The sequence below is a fragment of the Nanorana parkeri genome, unplaced genomic scaffold (assembly GCF_000935625.1).
Source record: "Nanorana parkeri isolate BGI_ZX_2015 unplaced genomic scaffold, ASM93562v1 scaffold380, whole genome shotgun sequence".
In the NCBI taxonomy this organism is placed as follows: domain Eukaryota; kingdom Metazoa; phylum Chordata; class Amphibia; order Anura; family Dicroglossidae; genus Nanorana; species Nanorana parkeri.
In genome coordinates, this window is record NW_017306648.1 from 355,716 (window position 1) to 380,494 (window position 24,779).

The following is a 24,779-nucleotide window of genomic DNA, read 5'->3' on the forward strand; positions in this document are numbered from 1 at the left end:
ACGTCACGGAATCGACGTCACCGGACTCCTCCCCCCTTCCCTTCGTTAGCCGACGGAGCCACAGTTACAAAATACGGTCGCTGGGAGAGAGGCAATGAGGAAAAGCTTTCTCCTGCCTATATCTCAGCTTAATTAAAGTCTGTTGTCTGGAGCACAAGGACTGTTTTTTAACGGACAAGCATGTTGCTGTATATTGTAACATGTCAGCAATTTTTGGATGCAGACTAATGAAGCTTGTCCAATTTCCCCCAATTTACGCCATCCCCTCATACAAGGTCATAATTAATTCTCCAATGATGCGGCTAGCATCAGGGTAGCACAATGATCATCTGACTATGTACTGGCTAAAACTGTTGGGCAGAACTGGCAATCCTGGTTGAGATATCTAATTATTGGAGTTTCTGAGAGGTAATATCAGGGCCATCAATGGCAGTCCTTTATCGGTCCCCATCGGACATCGACGTCAACGGACTTCCCTTCGTTAGCCAACGGAGCCACTTGGGCCGGTGAGTACTTGTTCTGCACGAGCGCCAGCAAAGGCATTGGCCTATACACATACAGCACAGCAATGAAGTAATAAAATGAACTAGGATCACACTAATCCAGCACGTTATTATTCTGAGTTGCCCCACTCAAGCGGCGACCATATTGAGTGGGGCAACTCAGAATAATAACGTGCTGGATTAGTGTGATCCTAGTTCATTTTATTACTTCATTGCTGTGCTGTATGTGTATAGGCCAATGTAGTTGGATCTGTATGTGCGTTTATAATCGAAATTAATCGATTAAAAAAAAATGTGATTAATCGAACACGAAAATTTTAATCATTACCAGCCCTAATTGCAACTATTTTCTGCGTGAATTGGTGCATTATCTGACACATACAGGGGTGCCATTATTTTTCACTGATCTATATATTGCAGCAACTTCCCCCAATGCAGGCTGGGGGTGGCTACAGGAGGGGGAGGATACAAGACCAGCTGCAAAAGGAGAGGTGGCAGCAGTGACGGGTCTTTTACAGGAAGCTCCTGCACAAAGGTGAAGTGCAGGATTTGTTTCATACTGGTTTACTACACAGATCTGGAAGAAATACAGAAAAGACACCAAGATTTCAGAAGGAATACCAATGGGTTTTGTATTTAGACCATATTTGTTTAGCCCAGAATGTCAAAACATATGTTTCTTTAGAGAATGCTAAAGTAGATGAAATAGTTTTTTTTTTTTAAATATATATATATATATCAGCATGTAGTTTCTATAAAATGACAATTAATTTTCTCTGCAGCTAGTTGCCGCTTCCTCTGAAACTTGCAATTCACTTCACTGTCCCATGACAGCTGACTGTAGTTGGCACACTATTCTCTGTTTTGTGCTCTGTCATTTCCCTGTAATATCCTCCTGAGGATGTATATTTTGAATTTGTATAGACTCATTCCATGCAGACGTAAGAACGTGTTAACATTTGTGCAGGTGCTGTAGAGAGAGCGAATGTGAGCGGGCGACAGAACCTCATCGTTTTACGAGCGATCTTAGCCAGTGCGTGCGCCTGGAGGTGACTCCTAACAACGCCTCTGTCAGTGTACCTGAACTGCTGGTAAGGAGCAATGCAAATGCTAATTCTGCCTTTTGTAGTTTCGATGTCAGGCCAAATAAAAACTCAAATTTGAATGTGCTTACCATTAACATATATCTGCATTTCCCTGATAAGATGGCATCTGTATGTCTTTCCGCAGCTTAACCTGTCTGTGCACAATGTCCCTGATCTCTCTTCTGGTGTTACCTGTGTGTTCGGGGACATGGCGGAAAGTGAGGCCATTCTGGTGGATGAAACTATTCAGTGCTCCTCCCCCTCGCTGCGTGACATTCCTGGAATCACAGGAGGGCAGGGTGAGTTTCTCTGCTCTGGATCCAAACCAGCACCACTCCATATAATGATTCAAAGTGATGCAAGCATTGTCTTCATTTATGTTACCATTACACTGATATGTATGGACAAAGTAGCCAGACTGTAATTATGCCTGAAAGTTTTCAGATGGGTCCAAATATTAGTTTTTCTTTAAAAAAAAAAAAGAATTCCAGGTAATTGAAAAAATTAACCCTTGCAGTGGGGGCTGTCCCCTCACTGCAAGGGTTAACTGCTCATTTCATCTAGGGGCTAAAAGAATAATAATTTAAAAAAGCTTACCTGATCCTGAGGCCCGCTTGGCTTCTGGACTGGTCCCCGCAGCCTGCAACTTCAGCAGACCTGAGGACACCGAGGGACATTCCACCTACACAGAGGAAGGTGAGAGGTGATCGGTCACCACCGCAGGACAGGATCAGGTGAGTATATTTTCTTTACTTTAGCCCCTAGACCAAAACTAGCATTTAACCCTTGCAGTGTGGGGATAGCACCACTGCAAGGGTTAATTTATTCAATGACCAGGAGTTTTTCTTTAACTTCCCTTCTAAAGTCAGTAGATGTACCTGACCCCTAAGTGGTCAATCACACAGGCACCCGGGGCTGTACAATGTAATTGTGGTATATTTTACTGCCAGGAGCCACAGATCCTGCAAACAGCAGAGAAATGCCCCCAAATTATACTTTGTATTGCCACAGGTGCCTGTGTGCATGAGCCCCAAAAATCTAACTGACTCCCCGAATTTGTCTGTCTCCTGTCTACCACAATTTCTAATATTAATAATATTTCTATAATGCTTTCCTCCCTGGGGACTCGAAGCGCTGATCAGATTGGTGTTGGCATATTTGATGAGAAGGATTTTCTGAAACATCCAGAGAGGGAGCTGCCTGGACAATGGATGGCAGTGTGGTCTATGTTGTGGGTGCTACATGATAGTGTGCACGAGATCCAAAACATTTTAAGATTACTCTGGGCATGTGACATTTTCTTCTCACTGAGGAGTGAAGGGAGCGTGTGGGAATATGGGTGACCAGAGTGATTGCCATTCACACAATACTCAGTTACTCGATCCCAGTATTAATAGATTAGATTGTATTCTGCTTCTTTTTCTCTCATTCCTCAGTACAGCGTTTCATCATTGTTGCATTTGATATCTTTCCACTGTACTGTTTCTAGTCCATAATACTTACATATTACTATAAGAATGCATTGCATCCCAAATCCTCTGCTTTGTTTGTCTGATCTTCAGACTTTGGCATTACTAGCAGTAAAATGCTATTCCTGTAATATGCACATACTCTGCTTAGGCCCTACGCCACATGACTCTGCATCCTGCATTGCTTCCTCCCTCTCTATACTGTGTTTGGCTGGAGTCCTGCTTTAGGTTTCTTTGTTAAATTTTATCCTGTGTTTATTCCAGGAGCTCTGCACACAGTCCAGCTACACCTGAAGTCCAAGGAGACAGGTCTGAGGTTTGCCAGCACCGACTTTGTCTTCTACAACTGCAGCGTCCTTCAGTCGTAAGCTTCCTTCTCTACCTCTTTGGTTCCCTCATTGTTGTATATCCTAATCCTAATGTCTTAGTAGCTTTCCTGGTCAGTGAATGAAGTGCCTGTTGAAGTATCTTCTATTAGCTTCTGACTGGCAGTTAGATGTAAAGGTGCCCATACACTGCTCGATTCTCGTACGAGAATCGCGGGAAATCCAGCGATCGTACGAGAATCGAGCAGTGTGAACGAAGACGTGCGACCGTTTCTACTGTACGGTCTAGCAAAACAAATGACAAACGTTTCTACTGTACGGTCGCACGTCTTTTGTCTAAGGAGCACGCTAGAAAACCAGCCGAAAATCGTACGATTTTCGGCTGGTTTGAACGGTGCTCGGGAGACAAATGCCGAACGGGCCGGTGTGCGCACGCGCACACTGCCCGTTCAGCATTGCGGTCATCGGAAGCCCGCCCCTCGGGGGCGGGCTTGCGATGATCGAGAGTACGATCCAAGATGGGCAGATCGTACGTTTTTTTTTTAATCACTTTACAACCATTGCAAGACTAAGGTCTTGCGATGGTTGTACAGTGTATGGCCACCTTAAGATTGTATCACCAATTAGTGAGAATTGTTAATTAATGAAGATAACTGCCCATCTGGCTATTTCGAGTAGAATGAAAATGGGTGAAATCTCATGTATTTTAGCCCAAAAACATAAAGCATTTTAGATACAGTTTGCCATTTTTTATTTGTCATTTATTGGGATAAAGGGAATTTCTATAAAGAGGCGTTTTCAAGCAGATGAACAGGACAATAGCATTAATGTTGGAGTACCTGTTAAGTACATGCTGTGGCTTCTGACACTGAGCTGAGATACAATTTCCTTGCTAGTAGCAGGTTTTAACCCTTTACTACTGAATCCAAACTTAATAAAAAGATTAACATCTCCAATTAAAAATTGTATAGTTTGATATGATTAGAACATGTATATAAGTTTGTATTGTATGTTAAGCATTCCACTATGTTGTCTTGGCAGGTGTCTTTCTTGCGTGGTTAGTCCTTATGCGTGCCACTGGTGTAAATACCGTCATATTTGTACACACAATGCCGAAGAGTGCTTCTTCCTGGAGGGACGCGTGAACAGCACTGATGTATGTATTCCTGGCTAGAATCTGCCTGCAGTGGAATAAATTGTAGTTTTACTGCACAGGGCCAAATCAGCTGGAGCAAAAGCCCATGCTGTAGGGAGGGGTAAAGAAAGGGGGGCAAAGAAAGTGGCATAAAGGAACACATTGTTGAGCTATTGTAACAGCTAGGGACAGCTCAGCTGTGCCCAGTAATTTAAATGAAAAGCACAGACAGAGAATCCAAAGGTAAAGTGAAACGCAAACCAAAACTAGTTTTTAATCGGAACGATTTCTGTGACTATTGCTACGGGAATGAAAGTGATGAGAAGTTTCACCAACAAAGACAAAAGGTTGTAATTAAACCTCCCAATGAGGAGATTTCCCTGAATTCTTGTTCTGGTATCTGCTGCATCCAGAACAGGAAATGATGGTGGTATCCCCAGTGAGGACACAGCAACTGAAAGCTAACAGAGCTCCCACCTTTTCTCCACTCTATCCAAATCATATAAGTAACCAAACATAATTTGAAGGCTTACTACTTTTTGATGATTTTTATTGAGTTTGTATAAATATGGAAAGTTTACAAATGGATTGTTGGCTAAAGCTGGCCATATACCTATAGATTATTTGCAGATTTTCTATGGTCAGATGGAAAAAGTGCAACAGATTCCTCCATCTATGCTAAACTGTGTGGATGGAGGAATCTCCCACTGGGCCAAGCTTCAGTATCTTGCTAGTCGGCCCCGCTGACTATTACAATACCTGATTGGATGCAGACATTCTTCAAGTATTTTGACAGCCAGTGGGGCCAAATAGCAAGTTACTGAAGCTTGGCCCAGTAGGAGATTCCTCCATCCACATAGTTATCCACACAGTTTAGCGTAGATGGATGAATCTGTTGCACTTTTTCCATCTGACCACAGAAAATCTGTAGATAATCTATAGGTGTAAGGCCAGCTTTTACTCTAAAACAATGTCACCATTTGTCCCTGCTGAAGCTGAACTGCTAATATTTCCTTGGTAGCTTATGACGCCATTGGGGTGGCCTTTAAGCTGTATGATGCCAAACCTTTCAAAGATTTAAAGCTTTCTTCAGAGGTAGTCAATTGTAATTGATACCTAGTTGCTGGTGTTGTGAATCACCCACTGACTTCTTACTTCTTGAGCACCACAGTGGCGCGGTCTCTGGAATGCAGGCACCCACCTACTCCTGCCCTTTCAAAGGAACCTCACTTTCTCCTTTAATGTCCATTTCTTATTAAAGAGATCAGGGAAGGTGAACCTCCATGGGGAAGTGGGTGGTGTTTGGATGTCCAGCTAGGACATTTCACTCGAGGTGCAGGAAGCCAGTGGGAAATTCTCATTACCCATACTTGGAGTGGACTGACCCTTTTATCAGGTGGTATGTATTCTGAGAGTAACTGCTTTGTGCTTTCCTGCCGTTTAAAAAAAAATATTATTTATATTTTTCTGTGTGTGCTACCGTTTTGTTCATTATGTATCCATTTCTTTTACCTTTACTGACTGTCAGAACGTGAGAATCTCACTGATCTAGAAGTGTCAGGGGTTGGAGGAGCAGTGGGTTTTAATCTGCAGCGCCTGACTTCCCATCCCCTCGCACCTCGTCAGGGGGTGTCAATCGTTCATGAACAATGCTATGTACATCACTCTTAAATCCTATGCAATGTGCAATACAGTTTCAAGAAGAATACTGAAAAGGTGCTGTTGCTCATGCCTATTCAAAGAGCTAAATTTGCAAATCACAGATGTGACTATTTCAAGTGCAGCTTCCTATCTCTAGCAAAATTGGTATAATCATCTTTCTAAATGGCATTCATTAGGAGAGACAGGCGTTTGAAAAGTTTTAATAATGCCCATCTCTGCTGATCTGAATGACTATCACCTTTCTTTCTATATAGAAGGAGCAGGCCATAGACAAGGTAATTGGACATATCCTCATCTTTCTCCCTTAAAAGGAGCTTGGCTAAAATAATTGAATTTGCTACGTAGGCAGATGTTTTTGCTTTTTTTTCTTTCCACTTAATTCGTTAGGCCTCATTCACACATATACGCGCGTATATAAGCGTACACGAGCATAGTACCATATGCAAATAAATGGCTCCATACACATAGCTGCGTATGGAGCCGTATATTTGCGTAGCGTAAAAATGTGCAAAAACAGAATGGACCCGAGATGCGTCCGGGCTGCGTATTTACGCACATATACGCGTGTTTGCGCGCATATAGTTAAAGTGACATTAAACCCTCAGATTTTTTAACATAAAACAATACTGTAATGTGTGCCTTACTGTAATCCATGGTTGTTTCCCTTCTCTTTGATGCTCTTCCTTTTAAATCTGTATCTTTTCTCATGCTTGGAGAGAACTTCCCTTTTCAGCTCAGGGCCTCTTCCTGTAGTGCTGGCTCAGGTTACAGCCTATAGAAACGTATACACAGACACCGTTTGAGACAAGGCAGTCTGCTGAAAAGGGAAGTTCTCTCCAAGCATAGAGAACAGATACAGATTTAAAAGGAAGAGCATCAAAGAGAAGGGAAACTACCATGGATTACAGTAAGGCACACATTACAGTATTGTTTTATGTTAAAAAATCTGAGGGTTTAATGTCACTTTAACATCTCGATTACAAATGATGCATTGTGGGATTGCAAATAGTGCACGCATATATGCACATACGCTCGTATATACGCAATATACAATTTTGCTCTTGCGTTGTGTGTGAATGAGGCCTCAGTCGTTGCGTCTGTTTGTTTTTGCTCTCTACACTGTATAATAAGGAAAATAAATAGAACATAAATAAAAAGCTTTCATTACTTCTTTTGTTCCATTATCCTTTGTATAGGCTACTGGAGCACATATAGTGAAACATATTGAAAGTTTACTGGTAGCTAATCCATTTCTTCCTTGTGAAGGAAGAATGTATTAATAATAATAATTTTTATATGTGCGGCACAAAGTGGTCATGTGACCATTCCATTGTTTGCTAATAAAAAGGTCCCATCTAGCAAGTTTTGAACCTTTTTAGGTTTGCCATTAAGTAGCTTGTATGGGAATGCATGAAGGCTGGTGATACAAAGAATGCACAAGGTTGACTTCTTCACTCCCATACCTTACCATATGATATGTTTAAAAATGGTGAAGATACACTTCAAGAGTACTTGTTCTTTGTAAACTGTGTAGAGGGCAGAAGCTTTTTTTCTTTTATAGCTAAGGTTAAAGGAAACCTGTGGCCCGCCATTACTTACCTCCTCCTGAAATGTTAGTGGCCTGGCTGCTGGGGCAGCCATAAAGCCAGTGACTGAGGCTCCTGATCTATGTACTTTTTTTTCATGTCATTGACCTAAGCTTGCTATACAGTGGTTGAATTTCATTCTGACTCGGACCACCCAAAAAGGGGCTGAAATGGCAACCTTTAGTGTTAAAGCTGTTGGATCATCGTGACATTGAGGCAGCTCCTATTTCCAAAAGGAGGTTAGAAATGGTAGACCCCAAGTTTTTTTAGGACAGGTATTTATTAAGAGCCAATGACAATAAAGAGGCCTGCTCACTAGCAAAAATTGGTAAGCTGATGTGTAGCGTGGCCATCTATTAACTGGCCACTGCCAAGATTGATCAAAACAAACATGGGTACTCAGTCTGTGAGCATCCTGAAAACAGAGACCTGGCACAGATGCACGTAATCATGCTAAATCTACACATCTCCTCTCACACACTGTTGTAGATTTGCATGCACGCAGCCCTTAGCCTAGATGTAACCCACATCAACCAGCTCTGGGTTAGCAGCGAGAGATGATGTGTTGCCATGGCAACAGGAGCCTTCCTGAGGCGTCAAGCTGTAAGTAGGCAGAAGGCCACATGGTCCCTCATCTTTTGCTGCACATCTCCCGGGGGCACCAGGGGGGAAGAGCCGCTGTGCAGAGAATAAGAGAGGAAGTGTCTGAAAACATCTATGCGGATTAATGCACCACGCAGCTGTAATTGAATCACCACATACATACATTCATACCATTACTGCGTATACAGCACTGCATATAAAATTCTACCAAACTGCTGACACACATCATTCTGCTTCTCTGATATCTTCTCACATCCCCCTGACTCCTTTTGCTATGAAACCTGTTGACTTTATTTAAAAATCAATGAATTTGCGTGGGGACCTTATTTCTAAAGGAGAACCCTCAGATTATTTAGGGAATAGACAGATTTTGTCATTAGTTATCAACCCCGTAAAAATAAATATTCAATATCCTTTATTTTGATGTTAATTGCTTAAACATGACTTGCAGAGCACATCCCGTTCTCATTATCGCAGTGGAAATTATTCTTCTTTTTCTGTAATGTGTCCAAATATCTTCCACGTTAAATCCCTGCTGTCATTCAGGCTGAGTTTGCATTGAGTTGGTTTTAGGTCACACTTAATTTGTTCTTAAAAGGAGTTGAGGTGTATTGTAGATGCAGATTCAGTGCAGAGGCTTTCTTTCAGGACTTGTTCACACCTGCTGGTGTGCGTCTGCCTGGACAGTGTTGATGCACTTGATCGAGCCGCATCGCACGGTTTCTCTTTTTTTCTTTTTGTCAGAACTTTATTGAAATGTCACACGTGACATTTCATTAAGTTCTATGAGCTCACCGCAGTGCGGTTATACCACATATTGCTGCGGTGCGCTTAAAAAAAGGTTGTTGTTTTTTTAAAGCTTTTTGTAAGCTCACACCTCCAGAATGCAATGTTGTGAACTGTCACCACCACTGTCACAATTGTCTTGTTTTGCGTTCATACACAACTAGAAAAAATGGTCAGTGCAGCCCGGACGCAATGTTCAGTAAATCTTCTTGAATTTGTGCACAATTTCCACCTTTTGCAGTCAGATGTGAAAACCTGTCTGTGTTCCCATTCACACAGCATACCTTATACTAATTTAAGAAAAAAAATCTTCTCTATCTATTTGCAGCAGGTTTATATATTAAACACAACAAGCATGTGGTGCTTAGAATAGCTTGCAATGTGCAATTAGGAGACAGATTGATGGATAGTTTTTGAAAGTACAATTTACCACTCGAGCTTTGAGATCTTTAAGTTCTTGGAAGGGCAGACAGTGTGCACAAATAGTTTACAATTGATGAGATATGCCAGCACAGACAGGGTTAATTATTGTAAACATAACTCCCCAGCCCCCTTCTTAACATTGCATAGAAGTGGAAAACTAAGTTTGATTTTTCTGCATGTTGAACACATGTAGAATTATAAGTAACACATTTTAAATTTTTTTTTTTTGTTATGCTACATAAATGGGAACATGTAACAAATATAGTAGGTGTTATCCCAATTTGGCTTTAAAAGTGGAAACACAATAATGCAGGTTAAAATATAAGGTACAATAAAGGTTTTATAAACAACATTTCTGTTGTATTGTATATTAGAAAGCCTCACTCCAGCCCAAACTTTTTGTTTTTAGGATAGAATGGAGGGGAGGTTTAGTCAGGTTTTGATAACTGTCCATGTCCTTACTGGAAAGATTTATCCTCCCTTCCTGTCCCTGTGACAGATGCATGGAGCAATAAGAAATCTCCCGGGATGAGGGCAGAGGGTAGCAACAGCAAAAAAAGAAATCTTATTCATTGTGGGACACAGGAATTCAGAGACTGTTGGGTATGTCATATCCGTCTACAGGATGATTTGCACAAAAGCAAACCAAAAAAAGTGACCAGCCCAGTATTACCCCTCTACTCCCATATTGTCCGTTTGTTTTCTTTCTAGTGTCCTAGGAGAATGGACCCCATTTCTTTGCTGTGCTGAAAAAGTTTAACCATCCTTTTTACTAGCTATTCTTTCTTGAGGGACAGGGACATCTGCCATTCTGTGATTCCCACGATGCTGAACATGCAGAAGTCCACAGCAAGGAAAGGATCTTTCATCCCACAAAAGTTAGAGGAATCCTGACCTTTCTGCAATTCAGTAGCATCAATGGGCAGATCTCAGGGCCAAGTCCTTTCTCTCTATCCTCATGTACAATGAGGCAGCCACTAAACACTAGAAGGGGTGAAAGTCACCATATTCTCCATACCTGGAAATATGGATAGTTGTTAACTTATGGCAGCCTAATGGATTAGTGGAGTGAAGGAAAGGAATGTATGTGCATCGGGTGGGGCAGCTATTCAATTTAACCTGTTTCTTTAGAGCAGGTCTGTCTGAACAATCGCCTGATGATTGTCCACAAAGATTTTTTGCATCGCTAGAGCCCATGTGACCAGTTCCATGACTTCTGTCATGCAAGGTTCCAGACAGATTCTTAATATCTTTGACTTTTGCAAATATTATACCGGTTAAACATACTAGGGTCCTTTAGTTTTATATTAAGATCTTTTTGACAGGTCAACTTTAAAATAGTAGTATGCACTGCACCAGGATACCCAATAGATCCTCCCTGAGATGACCACAGTCAATGCAAACCAAGCATGAATGTAACGGACATACCAGCATGCAGCTACCCCTAAACCACTCATTTCTGTCAATACCACCATGTGTTAAAAACATTTAATCACCCATCTTCCTTTTTTCACTGCTAGAAATCCGTTACCATCATTGGTCTGGATTCCCTTCCCACAGCGTCATAAATATGCTTTTCCCGTTAATGCAGCGGCACGAGAAGTGCCAACAAGCTCAGATTTACATGGAAAAGCTCTCTTAAAACCATAAAATGTGAAAGTGGAAGTGGCACTCAGGCTAATACGTGCCATTTCTCTTTTCACGGAAGACTGATTTATTCCGATGACCTCATGTGTGTCCTCTGTTTGTCCTCCCCCAGATTGAAGAGGTTTTATATGTGTGTAAAGCTGCCTTAAATTATTGCACGCATGCTTGTGTGACCGTCTGTATTCCTTTTATTGGGGAAAAAGTTATGAATAAAAAATTGGATTTGTAACCACAAAGACCTTTGCACGGGTGGGGAGTGCCCATACAATAGCAGCTGCTTATCTAGCCTCCATTTCCTGTTATCTGAGTCAAGTTCTTCCTCTTGCTTTTTTTTATCATGTCTATTTCTTTTTTACTTTGCCATTAATGCAGGCATTATGCAGGCTGGGTAGAAGAATCTTTCTTCTATTCAGTGTTTGTTTTATTTATACTATATATATATATATCTACATAGATAGATAGAGAGAGATAGATGGATAGATATCTCTCTATCTATCTATCTATCTCTATCTATTCTTAGAGCAGAAACTGTGAAGCCAGCACAGCGATGGGTAGTCACAAGCCACATTCACCTTAAATTCATAGTGGAGCACTTTCTCTCTCATACTTGTATTGTTCATTCTTAAAAATTCTGTGATGAAGGTGCCACTATCTCTCAACCCGGATTCTCCAGTTATTTCTTTATTTTACATTATGAAGAACCCATAGGCCGGGGGAGGCTTTGTAACAGTTGACAGGAACTGGTGATTTTAGTGGGGATAGCTCACGGCGGTGAGTCACTAGAGATGTAGAAAGCCGACATGTAGTTGATTTTGCCTGGAACCATGGAACGATTACTAGCTTACTTCTGAAGGCTTTGCCTTCTCCTGTTGGATAGATTCTTGCTTTTGTTCTCTTAAAAAAAAAAAAAAAAAAAAAATATTCTGCTCCCAACAATTTTTCTTTAAAGCTTTAGAACTTTTGGAAAACGACATGCAATTCAGCTAATACTGAGGCATTACATCAGGTTTAACTATCTTCTGTCCTCCTTTGTCAGCCTCCCAGCCTGTATAACATAAGCGGTCTCCCTTGCAGGGCTGTCCGGAGATTATTCCTACCGGCGAAATCCTGATACCGGTTGGTGTGGTGCAGCCAATCACTCTGAAAGCCAAGAACCTCCCCCAGCCTCAGTCCGGCCAGAAAAACTACGAGTGCGTGTTCAACATCGAGGGGAAAATTCAGCGGGTTCCTGCCGTGAGGTTTAACAGCAGCAGCGTGCAGTGTCAGAACACTTCGGTGAGTGCACAGTGTGCAAATGTATTTACTTTAAGCGGAGGATTGAACAACAAGTGATACCAGGTAGTGGTACCAAAGCAAAACTTTTGGTGAAAATATCAAATGTAGCTGAAGGTAATGCATTGTAATCCTGGGCAATCAGAATTCACAGAGCTCTTGCCCTGTGTAAGCTCCGAGTTATTGTAGTCAGAGCTTACTTAGGGCTGAGGACTCCCTGACCACCCCCATGTGACATTGCTGGGCCAAGCACCAGTGCCCATACATGCAAATGTTCTGTATTTTCTTTACTCTTATGGGCTAAACGCAGCTGCAAGAGCAAAAAAAAAAAAAGATGAGTATATGCTGCTAGCAATGGGGCCTTTTTTGGGAACCTGTTGCTTGCAATCCATTTCCCTGCGCCACTCCCCATTACCCAGATATAGGGATTGTGTACAGCATGCTGAACGTGGACAGGTGACGCAAGAAGCTGAGCTAGGAAACAGGTGTCTGACCTGCTTGGCTGTACACAATAAGAATTACTTTGGAAGGTAAAATATGCAGTTTTATACACCTAATGCCCCATGCTGTGAGAACAATAATTAAAGTTGCAGCAGGAAACTAGGATTGCACACCTGTGTACATTACTAGTTCTCAGGCCATGCTGCCAAACTGACAAATTAATCATAGGGTTACAGTCAAGATAACATACACTGCTTAATACAGACTGGGCATCTAAAGCTTTAATTTCATTTCTCTTTATAAATGATTGTATCTGCACCGTGTATTCACTTTAAATGCCCCAGCTGCCTTTGTTCCAGATATGGTGTACAATACAGTATGCTTGCCAGAATATTAGAATAGTGAGTCAACCTCAAGTGTAATAACCGAGTAATGGTGTCTGTTGCCTATAACAACCTAACAAATTTCTGCTTCTTTCTATCTATCCCTTCTTTCCTTTCTTTCTTTTTCTTTCTTTCTTTTTCTTTCTTTCTTTCTTTTTCTTTCTTTTTCTTTCTTTCTTTCTTTCTTTTTCTTTCTTTTTTTCTTTCTTTCTTTCTTTCTCCATGTTAGAAGCACATTATGATTGCTATACCAAGTCATCCAGTTTTGCACACAGTGCACAAACTCTGCAACACTGCACTAGACCTTTATGACTTTCTGTTGTGCTGTTGGAACATGTTGCTTTGATCTAAATAGCAAGACAAACCTTTTTCAGACAGAAAATTTATGGGAAATGTTTTATAAAAGGGCTTGGGAGAGATTGCACTGGATAACTTGCAGAAAGGATGCTGCCACAGCTCAGATATTCAGTGGATGGTGTCAGCATCTTCCCTATTGTGGTCCTCAAGATGGATTTTAGGCCCCCCTCAGTTTGTTATGCAACATGTTCCATGTGAGATACTTACACTAACAATAATATACTGCCACATTGAGGCCTCCAGTAATGCATTGTGGCACCTCTGGGCACTGGCACTCTGGCATTGTGGCATGCCGGCACTGTGACATAAAATAGCTATATATTAGCACTATAGCCCCTCTTGATGTATCACACAGGCCCTCTGGTAAGGGCATTGAATGTCCTATTATATTACACTTAGAATTTGAGTTCTCTCTGAAATCATTGTCAAGGATTCACAGTGATTGAGCGCTGATCTTTAAAGTGAAATAAATACTTGAGATCATAGATCGCATTCTAGAACCACCAGCTCCCTATGTACCTCTTAGTGTGGCAGAGTAATGGAGTCAATGATCACATAAGACAGCTGCAGACTCAGAAGTCAAGTAAAAATGTGCAAATTATGAGCCTATAGTCCCCCCATAATCTTCTCCCCTTCCAAACACTTCTGTCTCTAATCTGCTACATGACTTGTTACATCAGCAGGGGCTGTGGAACACTCAGTCGGCAGGAAGAGGTTAAAGCTCGCTCTCCCCAGCCGATGGCAGATGGGTGTGGCTGGATTCTGAACGAGGATGGAGATGCTGGCAGTTGCTAGGGGACAGAGCTCTTCTGTTACTATAGCAACAGAGGACCATCTAAAAGAGCTGTTTCCATCCTCCCTTCTTTGTTATGCTGAGCCCCTGCTACCAGCGTGACCCCTCCACCTTCATACTGTATAGGTTATGTACACAGAGGACTTTATCTGTCATGCATTCTCAGCCTGCTCTGTCCCTGCTCCTTGTCATCAAAATCTAAACTCTCCCTAATGACATTTACAGGCAGCCTGGAGCTCTACCTTTTCTTACCGCTTGCAAACATCCAAAGCCACCGTGACTGTTAATCTGGACGACAGGTTTTCGGCGCATGTGCAGTGAAAGCACCAGCGGGATGATTCTCAATAACATATGTTCGCTTTTAAAAAATTTCCAAAATGACTGAAATGCTGGAGGCTCTCTGCAACGTTTTCTGCAGATATTTCTTACTTCTGAGTGTTACAAATCTGGTTTTCTTTTTATACACTCCCCTTAAAATGAAAAAGTAACACAGCCTGCCAGCTCAGTGCTTTGCATGTGTATCTACTCATTGCTACATTACACCAGTCCACCCCAAGTCATTCTGATAACCTGGGAACCCTGCTTTTGATGCAGGAGAGGAATTCCTACACACACCCACTGTGTTGGTACAGAGGAGCTATGTTATTACAACTGGCCTTGGAAATTTGAGTGTGATTGATGATACCATAAAGTAGTATTAAACTCTCAAACCTTTATGCAATAATGAATACAGATCAAATAAGTATACATTGCCCAGCAAAGGATTGCTTTACATTTCTGCCTAAACACTTAGTCATCATGTTTCTGAACAGCTGCTTCCAAGCCTCTCAGCTGAGCTTCCCTGAATGTCCTGTCTAGTACAAGATCACTAGGGACAGAGCAGACACCATCTTTTCATCTACTAGCTTGGAGAGGGGGCCAGGGAAGTAGCTTGATTTGAAGTGTCTCTGTGTTTGTGGAGACAACACAATGAAAAAAAGGCCTCAGTCGTGAAGGGGTTAATATCACTTTAAGCAGAGAGATAGTGAGTGAGTTACACAACACAGGCCAGCATGTGTGAAGCTGCCTGAAATCTGACTATAGAGAATTAGAGTTGGGGTAATCTGATTTTCTGAGTCAAGCGGAACTAAACTCTGCCCACTTGCCAGTGAGCTCTCTTACCAGGGCGTAAGCCTTTGCCCCAGCTTCTTCCTGGGTTCAGGGTCTTTGGCCATCTTGATTGGCCAGCATGGGTTGCCCGTAACTCATGAACATGCGCGCAGGAGTCAATTCATCCCTACACCTGCAGCTCAGTGTATAGTGTGAAGAAGATTGTGAGGAGGATTGTAAGAAGCCTTTATTGCAGAAGAGCCCTATTAAGTCTCATGTAATAACAAAAACCTTCCTGCTCACAATATTTTGTTTCAGGCCAAAGTATCACTTAAAGCAGTGGTTCTCAACCTGTGTAACCTCAGGACCCACACTTGTCCTTTGTCATTAAGTTGTGTATAGCCAGTACACCGTTTTTAGTAAAGGAGATTGTACATTTGGGTTGTAAAGTGTGTGGTCAACCTTTACCTGCATCTATGAAGTGTTAGAACTTAACTCATTTAGTGTAGATTGGATTTTTTTTAACCACTTGAAGACCGGGGTGTTTCACCCCCTTCCTGGCCAGGCCATTTTTCAGTGTTCAGCTCTGCGGTACTTTGACTGACGTTTATTCCGTCATACAATGCTGTACTGATACGAATTTCATACCATTTTTTGGGGACAGATAGAGCTTTCTTTTGGTGGTATTAAATCACCGCTGGGGTTTTTATTTTTTACTATATAACAAAAAAAAGTACCCTAAATTTTGAAAAAAACATGTTTCCCTATAAAATGTTATGAAACATTTATTTTCACCCCAATTTTTTGGTATAATATAAAAGACGGGGTCACGTCGGGTAAATAGACACTAAAAAGGCCACCGCATTACATAGCGCATTACGTAGCTGTTAATAATGTTAAACCGGAATGTGGCCTACCAATTTAATGTCTCCCAAAACACTTTTAGGGTAAGCCAACTGTCAAGGTTCTTTAGTGTGCTTATTTCAGCTCTCAACCAAACTTTCAAGCTGTCAGTTGGCTGGTGACATAGTTGATGTGCAGAACCATGGCACCTGCAATCCAAGTGACGCCTAAAGGTGCCCATACACTGCACGATTCTCGTACGAGAATCGTGGGAAATCCCGCGATCGTATGAGAATCGTGCAGTGTATGGAAGGCGTGCGACCGTTTCTACTGTACGGTCGCACGTCTTCCGTCGAACCAGCATGCTAGAAAACCCGCCGGGAATCGTACGATTCTCGGCGAGTTAGTGGCCTGCTGGTTTGACAACTGCCGAACGGGCCGGTGTGCGCACGCGCACACTGCCCGCCTGCAGTCAACGTAAGCCCGCCCCTGATTAGTCATCGTAAGCCCGCCCCTCGGGGGCGGGCTTGCGATGATCGAGAGTACGATCTGCCTGTCCAAGATGGGCAGATTGTACGTTTTTTTAAGTACTTTACAACCATCGCTAAGGTCTTGCGATGGTTGTAAAGTGTATGGCCACCTTAAGATGGCACCTTCCTTGTCTGTAAAGGATAGGAGAATGTAGTTCCACTTTAAAATCAGCTGTATAGATATTAGACAATTCACAAAGCTAATACACCAGAATAAGGATCCTTGTAAAAAAAGGTAACTTCTTTTCAGCTGATTCCAATGAGATCTGAAAATTACAGTCACATGGCTTAAAATAAAGATCCTCATGCTTGTATTAAAGCTTTGTGAATTGTGCCCAATTATTATATAGTCAGAGTGTAACATGCACTGCAAATGTTAGGTCGGACAGGTGTTGAAAGAAACGCAGTGCTGGCCCCTATTTTGTATCAGACACTGGCTGAAAGAAATTCACCAACATACGAGACATTACAGGTAAAACTGGGCTCTGGGAGTGGTGCGAAAAACTGACTTGCAGGGCTCAATTAACTTTTAGGCAAATAACCTTCGGACAGCCAGTGATAGGCGGGCTTGTTTTTAGTTTTTTTTGGGGGAGTTTATGTTTAAATCGTAGATCTCTTATGTTTTAGTTAGCAGCTATTGCCCAAATCAACAAATCTGATTCAATGCATCGTGTTGCTAGTGCAGATGGAAGAAAATAAGGTGAAATACAATTAGTTGCTATAGGAGGAGGCTGGCTTTATAACACTCTGGTTTTCTCAGATTGGTCATGATGTGCTGATGTGAGAGAGGAAGATGACTGTGTTGTCCATAGCAAGTAGTATGGTGCTGCCTTTCATATCTTGGTGTAGGAAAAAAAGACTTTCGCTTCTTTCTTGTGTGTTTGCAAAGTAATGGGTGAAGCTTTGACTACTAAACCATTGAAAGAGTCTCTCTCTGAAATGAGATGTTGCCAATGTCTTGCAGTACACATATGAAGGTAATGACTCCGGCGACATGAAGGTGGACTTCTCCATTGTCTGGGATGGACATTTTTTCATCGATAAACCTGCATCCTTCCAAGGTAAAAAAAAAAAATTGACAATTTCCTTCTTTTACAACAATTACTGTTGCCAGGTAATACAATTGTGGGGAAATTGCATGTCTTATTCATGTTTTATATGTTGATGTTTAAAAATGAAAGCCAACTTTTGAGTGCTAGTACTATGTCCCCTTAAGCTTTTAGAAATATGCCCTGGTGCACCTGATTTATGAATGCTGTTTTTGAATGAACATTACTTGATGCCTATAGTAAACCATCAGATTCTGTTTTATTCTCCGGTACTGCACTGGGTGACCGGAAGAGGAATGTCATTGTTTGCTACGGGCAGCAAGAACGGTCTATTCTGTTTTTTGGGTAAATAAGCCACACCTATTGTCACTTGTTTCCATCATTGTACAAATCTTTCTCTTCCTGCTAGCTTTGCTATATAAATGCCCGGCACAACGCGATAGCTGCGGCCTCTGTCTGAAGGCGGATTCTCGCTTTGAGTGTGGCTGGTGTGTGTCTGAAGGAAAATGCCTCCTTAGGCAGTATTGCCCTAATCCGAAAACCAACTGGATGCATCTTAGTAAAAGGAACACACGATGTACCAGCCCCCAGATCTATGAGGTAAGTCATCTCCTATCACCAGTTATTGCTGTAAACTCTGATGTTAGAGGGCAGCTTTGCTGGGTGTGCTCAAATGCTGGGGTTAAGGTGAGACTGGTTTGGAAATACCACTGTCATCTGCTCTTTATGGTCTGAAGATCCTTCATTTTCAAGTTCAGCAGCCAGCCCCTTCTAGCATCCTGTACAGAGTCTTCTGTTCTGCCTATACAGGCTTTAGAAGTGCCTGCTGTGCCCAGTAAAAAGTTCACTGGAAGTCATGTTGTCTTTTCAGCAGTTGGCATTGAATATAGACCAGCATTAAGAGTGCCTGCAGACCAGCATTAAGTGTGCATTCCAGGTCATGGAAAAGCCTGTAAAGGTATATTGGTATGAGATAGGAAATATTTGCAGACTGTTATGCTCCACTGCTTTGAAGTATCATCTTGTCAGACAATTGTCCAATATTTATCTTTTGGCTTTATTAAGGCCCTTATGTTAATAATTTTGCCATTTTCTGCTTCACAGATCCATCCCCTCACTGGTCCAAGAGAAGGTGGAACCAGAGTGACCATTACTGGAGCTAACTTGGGTCTGTTCTTCAGAGAAGTGTGGGTACAGGTTGCTGGGGTACAGTGCTCATCGGTTCCCTCGCAGTACATCAGTGCAGAGAGGTGAGATTTGCCTAAGGGACATTAGGGGCTTAACTAGGAAGTTGGTCCGTTTTTTTTTTTCTTTTGTACATAACAGGACCTCTGTGATGAGTTTTGTTCACATAACTAAAGGTTTTAGCATGAATCTGTTAAAGCCGTTCCTGACTGCAGCCTTCAGATGTACAATTTCAAGCATGGTGACAGTCAGTGTTAATCGATGGAAATTGCTGGTCTCAACTAAGCTTGGCAAACAATCACATGACCACCATTAACGCAATTCATGTGATCACACAAGGTTTTTTTACAAGCAAACTTGCCGACTCCAGCTATCGCTAGCACAGTGAAAACTGAAGCAGGCAGGATACAGCTATCACAGTGAAATTCGGTGCATTTTAAGTGTGTGTTTAAAATAAGTAGATTTGTCAAAGGTTTTCACATAAAACCCCTTATATAAAATGGGAAAGAACATTTTTTTGTTTTTGTTTGCCCATTTGTCAGCTGGTGATAGAAAACCTGAGCAGGACATGTATTAACAGTGCACTAAATAAAAACCTTGTGTCCTAAAAAAAATAGTATATATATCAAGTTAACTGACTGCTAAATTTGATATTGTCTAGCATTGCCTTCCATATCTTGGCATAGCAAAAAAAAAAAAAACATTACTCTTCAGATCTTTCTCTTTATATGACCATAAAGATGATAAAACAAAAACAGTCAAGGACTTTAATCCTTCCTACTTTATCCAAAACTAAAAAAAGATGTTTTAGCTTTAGATAGTTAAATGGGTCATATATTAGATTTGTTTTCTCTGCAATGTTGGAATGGAATTGCCACAAAAAAGACTTAGAGATGTGATTTATTTTTTTGTAGCTAGGGATTTTTGGGCTTAACAATACAGTTTATAGAGCATTGGTGTGGAAAATGTTGCATACCATAGCAGATAGAATTCACCTTTCTGGATATCAGTCCAATGAGCGCTGCATTTTGAATGTCTGTGGGTTGTTCTTTTAAAACAAGTAATGCAAATGTTCAAAGAAGCGTATTGGCTTCACAGGGTAGAATAACAATCATCATGAGCTGGTCGTAGAGATGATTTTTGCTCATTGTAGACAGATTGCAGTTCCCTGGAGCAACCGTTTTTACAAAAAAGCGGTGCTTTTTTTTTTTTTTAACTCAAAATCATAATGTGATTTGGTAACACTGATGTGTGCTTTATTGCTCATATGAAGTGTGAATTTTAATGACGAGCCCTCTATAAGATAAAATAGTAATATTTGGGATGTCGCCTCTTTTAATGACCTTCACTTTGAATGCTGTCAGCACCTCCTTTAACACCCGCCGACCACCATCACCTGCAGATTAGACTCCAAGGTCCGCCTAATTCATTTGTTCAGCCGGAGGAAGCGAGTCTGGTGCTTAATGAACGCTATAAGGAATCTCGTTCTCCCACGCTCAGTAAGAAGCAATTAAGACGTAATGGTCTCGCCATGAATCAAACAGTTTTATTGCATATCTCTCCACCCTCAGCTGCACCAGGAAGTTGCCGCACAAATTGCAAGTAGATAAATAGTTACAGGATGATGGATGGCACATTTCCTCATTGCTTTCCTAATTAAATCGCCATCCAGGGCCTGTGCATACACCTGCTGTGACTCCCCCACATTACTTATCGTGAAGTTCTCCCCACAGCCAAGGCCTGTGTGATGCAGGTCTGTCATCACCGATTAAAATTTAAACTTGTTGAACTTAAAAACACCCACCAAAATAATTCAATTACACACTTGCATGCCTTGTGTCACCCTTTAAAATAGCGATACTTATTACATTTATTCAAATTCAATCATAATTCTTTTTAAAGATGTTTGCACAGATGTAAATAGCTGTGCAGAAATAATTTTAGGAAATATTTGGTAAAGGGTCAGCTCTCCGAAACTGATATTTTGTATTTTTGTAGATCCATGAGAGTTAAACTGCCCAAAACTTCTATTTGGACAAGAACAGAGTCAGCAATTATGGCTGTTCTAGTGTGTAAGACATAAGAGGCCATACATGTATATCATTTTTGGTGGGTCCGGACCTTTAATTTTTTTTAAACTTAGTTTTATTGCATATCAGCAAAAGTTTGCCTGTTCATCGAACCTGGTAGACTTTCCAGTGATATGAATTAATTTTGTTTAATAATACGACGCTGTGATGATTGGTGAGGAGTATATAACAAAGTGCAGGGTAGACTATGAAACATACTGCACAGTGTGCCAATTGTGGACGTCTGTGTAGTATGTCATGTATAGCACATTCACCCAAGTGCACTCAGTACATCCTGGTAAGCAGCAGCTATTTTCTATATTGTTTTAATGTTTCCTGTCCTATGGTATATAGTAGTAAAGCTGGATTGTCTCTTTTTGTTTTGGGGGCAAAGCATATCATGCTCACCGTGCCCAACATTGGTTGCTCCCCTGTAACCTGCCCCCAGAACAATCTAAAACCCAGCACCAATGGTAGTCATTCCACCCCAGCATACACACGCTGGTTTCCCCCCGTGTATACCAGAACAAACACACGCGGTGATTGCACAGGCCTGTATCCCCACCCTAGCACACACCGGTTTGTCCCTTGTATCCCATCCCCAGAAAACATGGTGGTCTCACCCCTGTATCCAAAGTCCAGCACACATGGTGGTTGCATCCCCTACATTCCACCCCAGCACACACACACTGGTTTCTCCCCTTGATCCCAGGCCAAGCGCACATGGTGGTCACTCCTCTGTCAAGCTGGGCTCTCCCCTATATGACATCCACAGCAAACACAATACCTGTATTTACAGGTATTCACATCCAGCATACAAGCTAGTTTCTCCCCTGCATGACCACCCCTGCACACACATTGAAGTGTTGATAAATGTAGGGGTGTACTACTTTTGCATTTTTGTCTATTTAGATTGTGATAACGAACGCTCTGTGTTAATTTTGTGTAATTGTTTCATGTATTTCAACCTTTATCTATAGGCCCTTTTTAAATAAAGATCAAATGTTTGTCTGTTTGAACCTGTTGAAAGTAAAAAAAATAACATAAAAAGCTTCTTAACTTTCTAGCATCTATCCAAAATGAAAAAGTATTTTTCAGTGCATTGACCTAGGTTTGTTCAGTGTATTGACTCCATCATTCTGCCTCCACAGGATTGTGTGTGAAATGGAGGAATCTCTGGTTCCTAACCCTGCCCCTGGTGTAGTGGAGCTTTGTATAGGAGACTGCAGCGCCGAGTATAGAACCCAGTCTGATCAGCTTTACACGTTTGTGGTAAGATTATCATAAAAGCACATTACAATGTAGCTGAACGAATGCGTAGACTCTGTAAAAAACATACCTTGAATTTTGCTAAATTTTGTTTGCTTGGCGGTTTAAATGCTGATCTTTTTTTGCTTTGTGTAATACACGTGCTAATGTGTCTTACAACATGTGAAAAACACTGGGCTTTAACAAGAGGTGACTGCAAACCAAACTACTTGTCGCAATCCAGTAACCTGTGTCCTTCTCTCTCACTTTACAAGTGCTGGAACTGGAACAATGTGGCAATAAGAACATCATCTTTTATACACATTTGATTTCATACCCATTGTCACCACAACCTTTTCCTGGAGAGAAATCTCTGCCAGCTTGGAGCTGTCTAAATGGACATTTTAACACTCCTGTCAGAAAATATCTAAAAATAATTTGCAAACTTTGCCGCTAATTGCTCGTGGCCTTTTTATATCAAACATAAGTTAGTTTGATAGAGTTGTTATTAAAGAATAAAAAAGCAGATTTCATCATTTAAAAGTTATAAGACAGTAGTGACATTTTAGTGTAGACAGCAGTGACATTTCTAACTTGGAGCATGCTTGTACAAGATTTCTGTGTGTTCTTGTTGGTAACCGGCATGCAGCAATACTTATGGGATCCAGTGCGATGATACATTGACATCTAGGGTCTCCAAATACTGATATACTGACACTCTGAATCTCCAGATAAGGACACACTCACACTTGGAAACTCCGAACACAGATACATTGACATGTACTGACCCATTAAAATGTTGGATCTACATATACTGACTGGCGACTTCCAAAAACTGACATGTTGGAACTTGGGGGTCACCAAATACTCACACTTGAGGTCTCCAAATACAGAGGGTGTGCGGGGGGGTGGTCTCAGAACAATGACACACATGTAAAGAGCACAAGCCTATGTTTATTTCTTCTTTCTACTCTTAAGACTCCTACTTTTCATGAAGTCCGCCCCAGGCAGGGTCCAGCATCAGGTGGCACTCGACTCACTATTAGTGGCAAAAACCTGGATGCTGGTAGCTCAGTGTCCGTACTGATTAGAGATTCGGAATGCCGCTTTGTCAAGTAAGTATTGGCTCTTTCTTCTTGACAGCTGTAATTATCCATATTACCCTTTTTACTGTCATAGTTCACATGTCATTTTTATTACACAACAGGAGAAACATGCGTGAAATTGTATGCATATCACCAGCATCATCACAGGGCCCCAGTACAGCCACCATCACTCTGCGAATTGATCGGGCCAGTGTGTGGAACCAAGATGTAATTTTTACTTACACTGAGGACCCCACTATTTCTCGACTGGAGCCAGCTTGGAGTATTTTCAAGTGAGTGGAGACAACAGTAATCACTTTGAGATGGGTGACATCTACTCTCAACCTTTTGTTCTTCAGCACTTCCTGTCTGTGTGCCTCAGACCAATTTCCTATCTCAAGTTTGCCATTTCCTATTCCATAATGGATGCTCTTGTATGCATTGTGTGTCTGGACTGATTACCTTTTTGTCTGTTGTGTACATTTCTTTCTGAACAGTGGCAGCACAGCAGTCACGGTGACCGGGACCCACCTAATGACCATTCAGGAGCCACAAATTCGGTCCAAGTATGCTGGCATAGAGACCATAAATGTAAGTGGAAGAATTATATCTTCAGTGTCAAAGAACTGCAGCTTTTACACCCCAGTCACACTAAGTGGTTTATCGCGCGACTTCTGCCGGAAAATCGCGCCTATTTCCGCGCAATATTGCTCTATGTAGCTTGCCCAATGCATTTCAATGGAGCTGTTCACATGGCACAGCACAGACTCTATGATGTCGCGCAAAATCGCGCATTACCGGCGATATCGCGCTACAGAAGGGTCACTTTTGCACTGCAAAAAGGAAGGAAAGAATGATGTTACATCAAGATCGCTGTTGATTGGTTACAGCCCAATGTAGCAGGGACGAAGTCCCGCCCAAAAAAACGCACTTGTGGCGCGATAAAATGTGCATTGTCGCTCAATATCGTGCAATGTAGCTCAAAGCCGTTCACGCAATACCCATGTCGCTCAGTGTGAATGGGGCTTTAGGGTCAATCCACTCAAATGTGACATTTCAATTATAAATGGCATCTGTTACAAACTTCTGGCTTCTTTGACAAAGTTTCCTCTGCACTCTAGAGCAGTGATAATGAGAACCTTGTAAACAGTATTTAAGTATGTGTGGGTCTTGCTTAGTTTGGTCTGGTAAGTAGTGCAGTAGTAGTTTT

At 41.6% G+C, this 24,779-nt stretch overlaps 1 protein-coding gene across 6 annotated transcripts in view; it reads left to right on the forward strand.

The window, feature by feature from the left end:
* Positions 1-24,779, forward strand: part of PLXNA3 (plexin A3) — a 106,348-nt gene that overhangs the window by 49,926 nt on the left and 31,643 nt on the right. For 3 of the 6 annotated variants that reach the window (XM_018559177.1, XM_018559176.1, XM_018559178.1), the window contains 12 exons: positions 1,471-1,594; positions 1,734-1,887; positions 3,322-3,421; positions 4,425-4,539; positions 12,300-12,500; positions 17,898-17,994; positions 18,392-18,582; positions 19,087-19,232; positions 22,388-22,508; positions 23,463-23,599; positions 23,692-23,862; positions 24,067-24,160. In XM_018559177.1, the coding sequence (XP_018414679.1) occupies positions 1,471-1,594; positions 1,734-1,887; positions 3,322-3,421; positions 4,425-4,539; positions 12,300-12,500; positions 17,898-17,994; positions 18,392-18,582; positions 19,087-19,232; positions 22,388-22,508; positions 23,463-23,599; positions 23,692-23,862; positions 24,067-24,160 (1,651 nt within the window). Of the gene's footprint in view, positions 1-1,470; positions 1,595-1,733; positions 1,892-2,025; positions 2,037-2,730; positions 2,737-3,321; positions 3,422-4,424; positions 4,540-12,299; positions 12,501-17,897; positions 17,995-18,391; positions 18,583-19,086; positions 19,233-22,387; positions 22,509-23,462; positions 23,600-23,691; positions 23,863-24,066; positions 24,161-24,779 lie in introns of all 6 variants that reach the window. The other 3 variants (XM_018559180.1, XM_018559181.1, XM_018559179.1) reach the window with 3 other exon arrangements.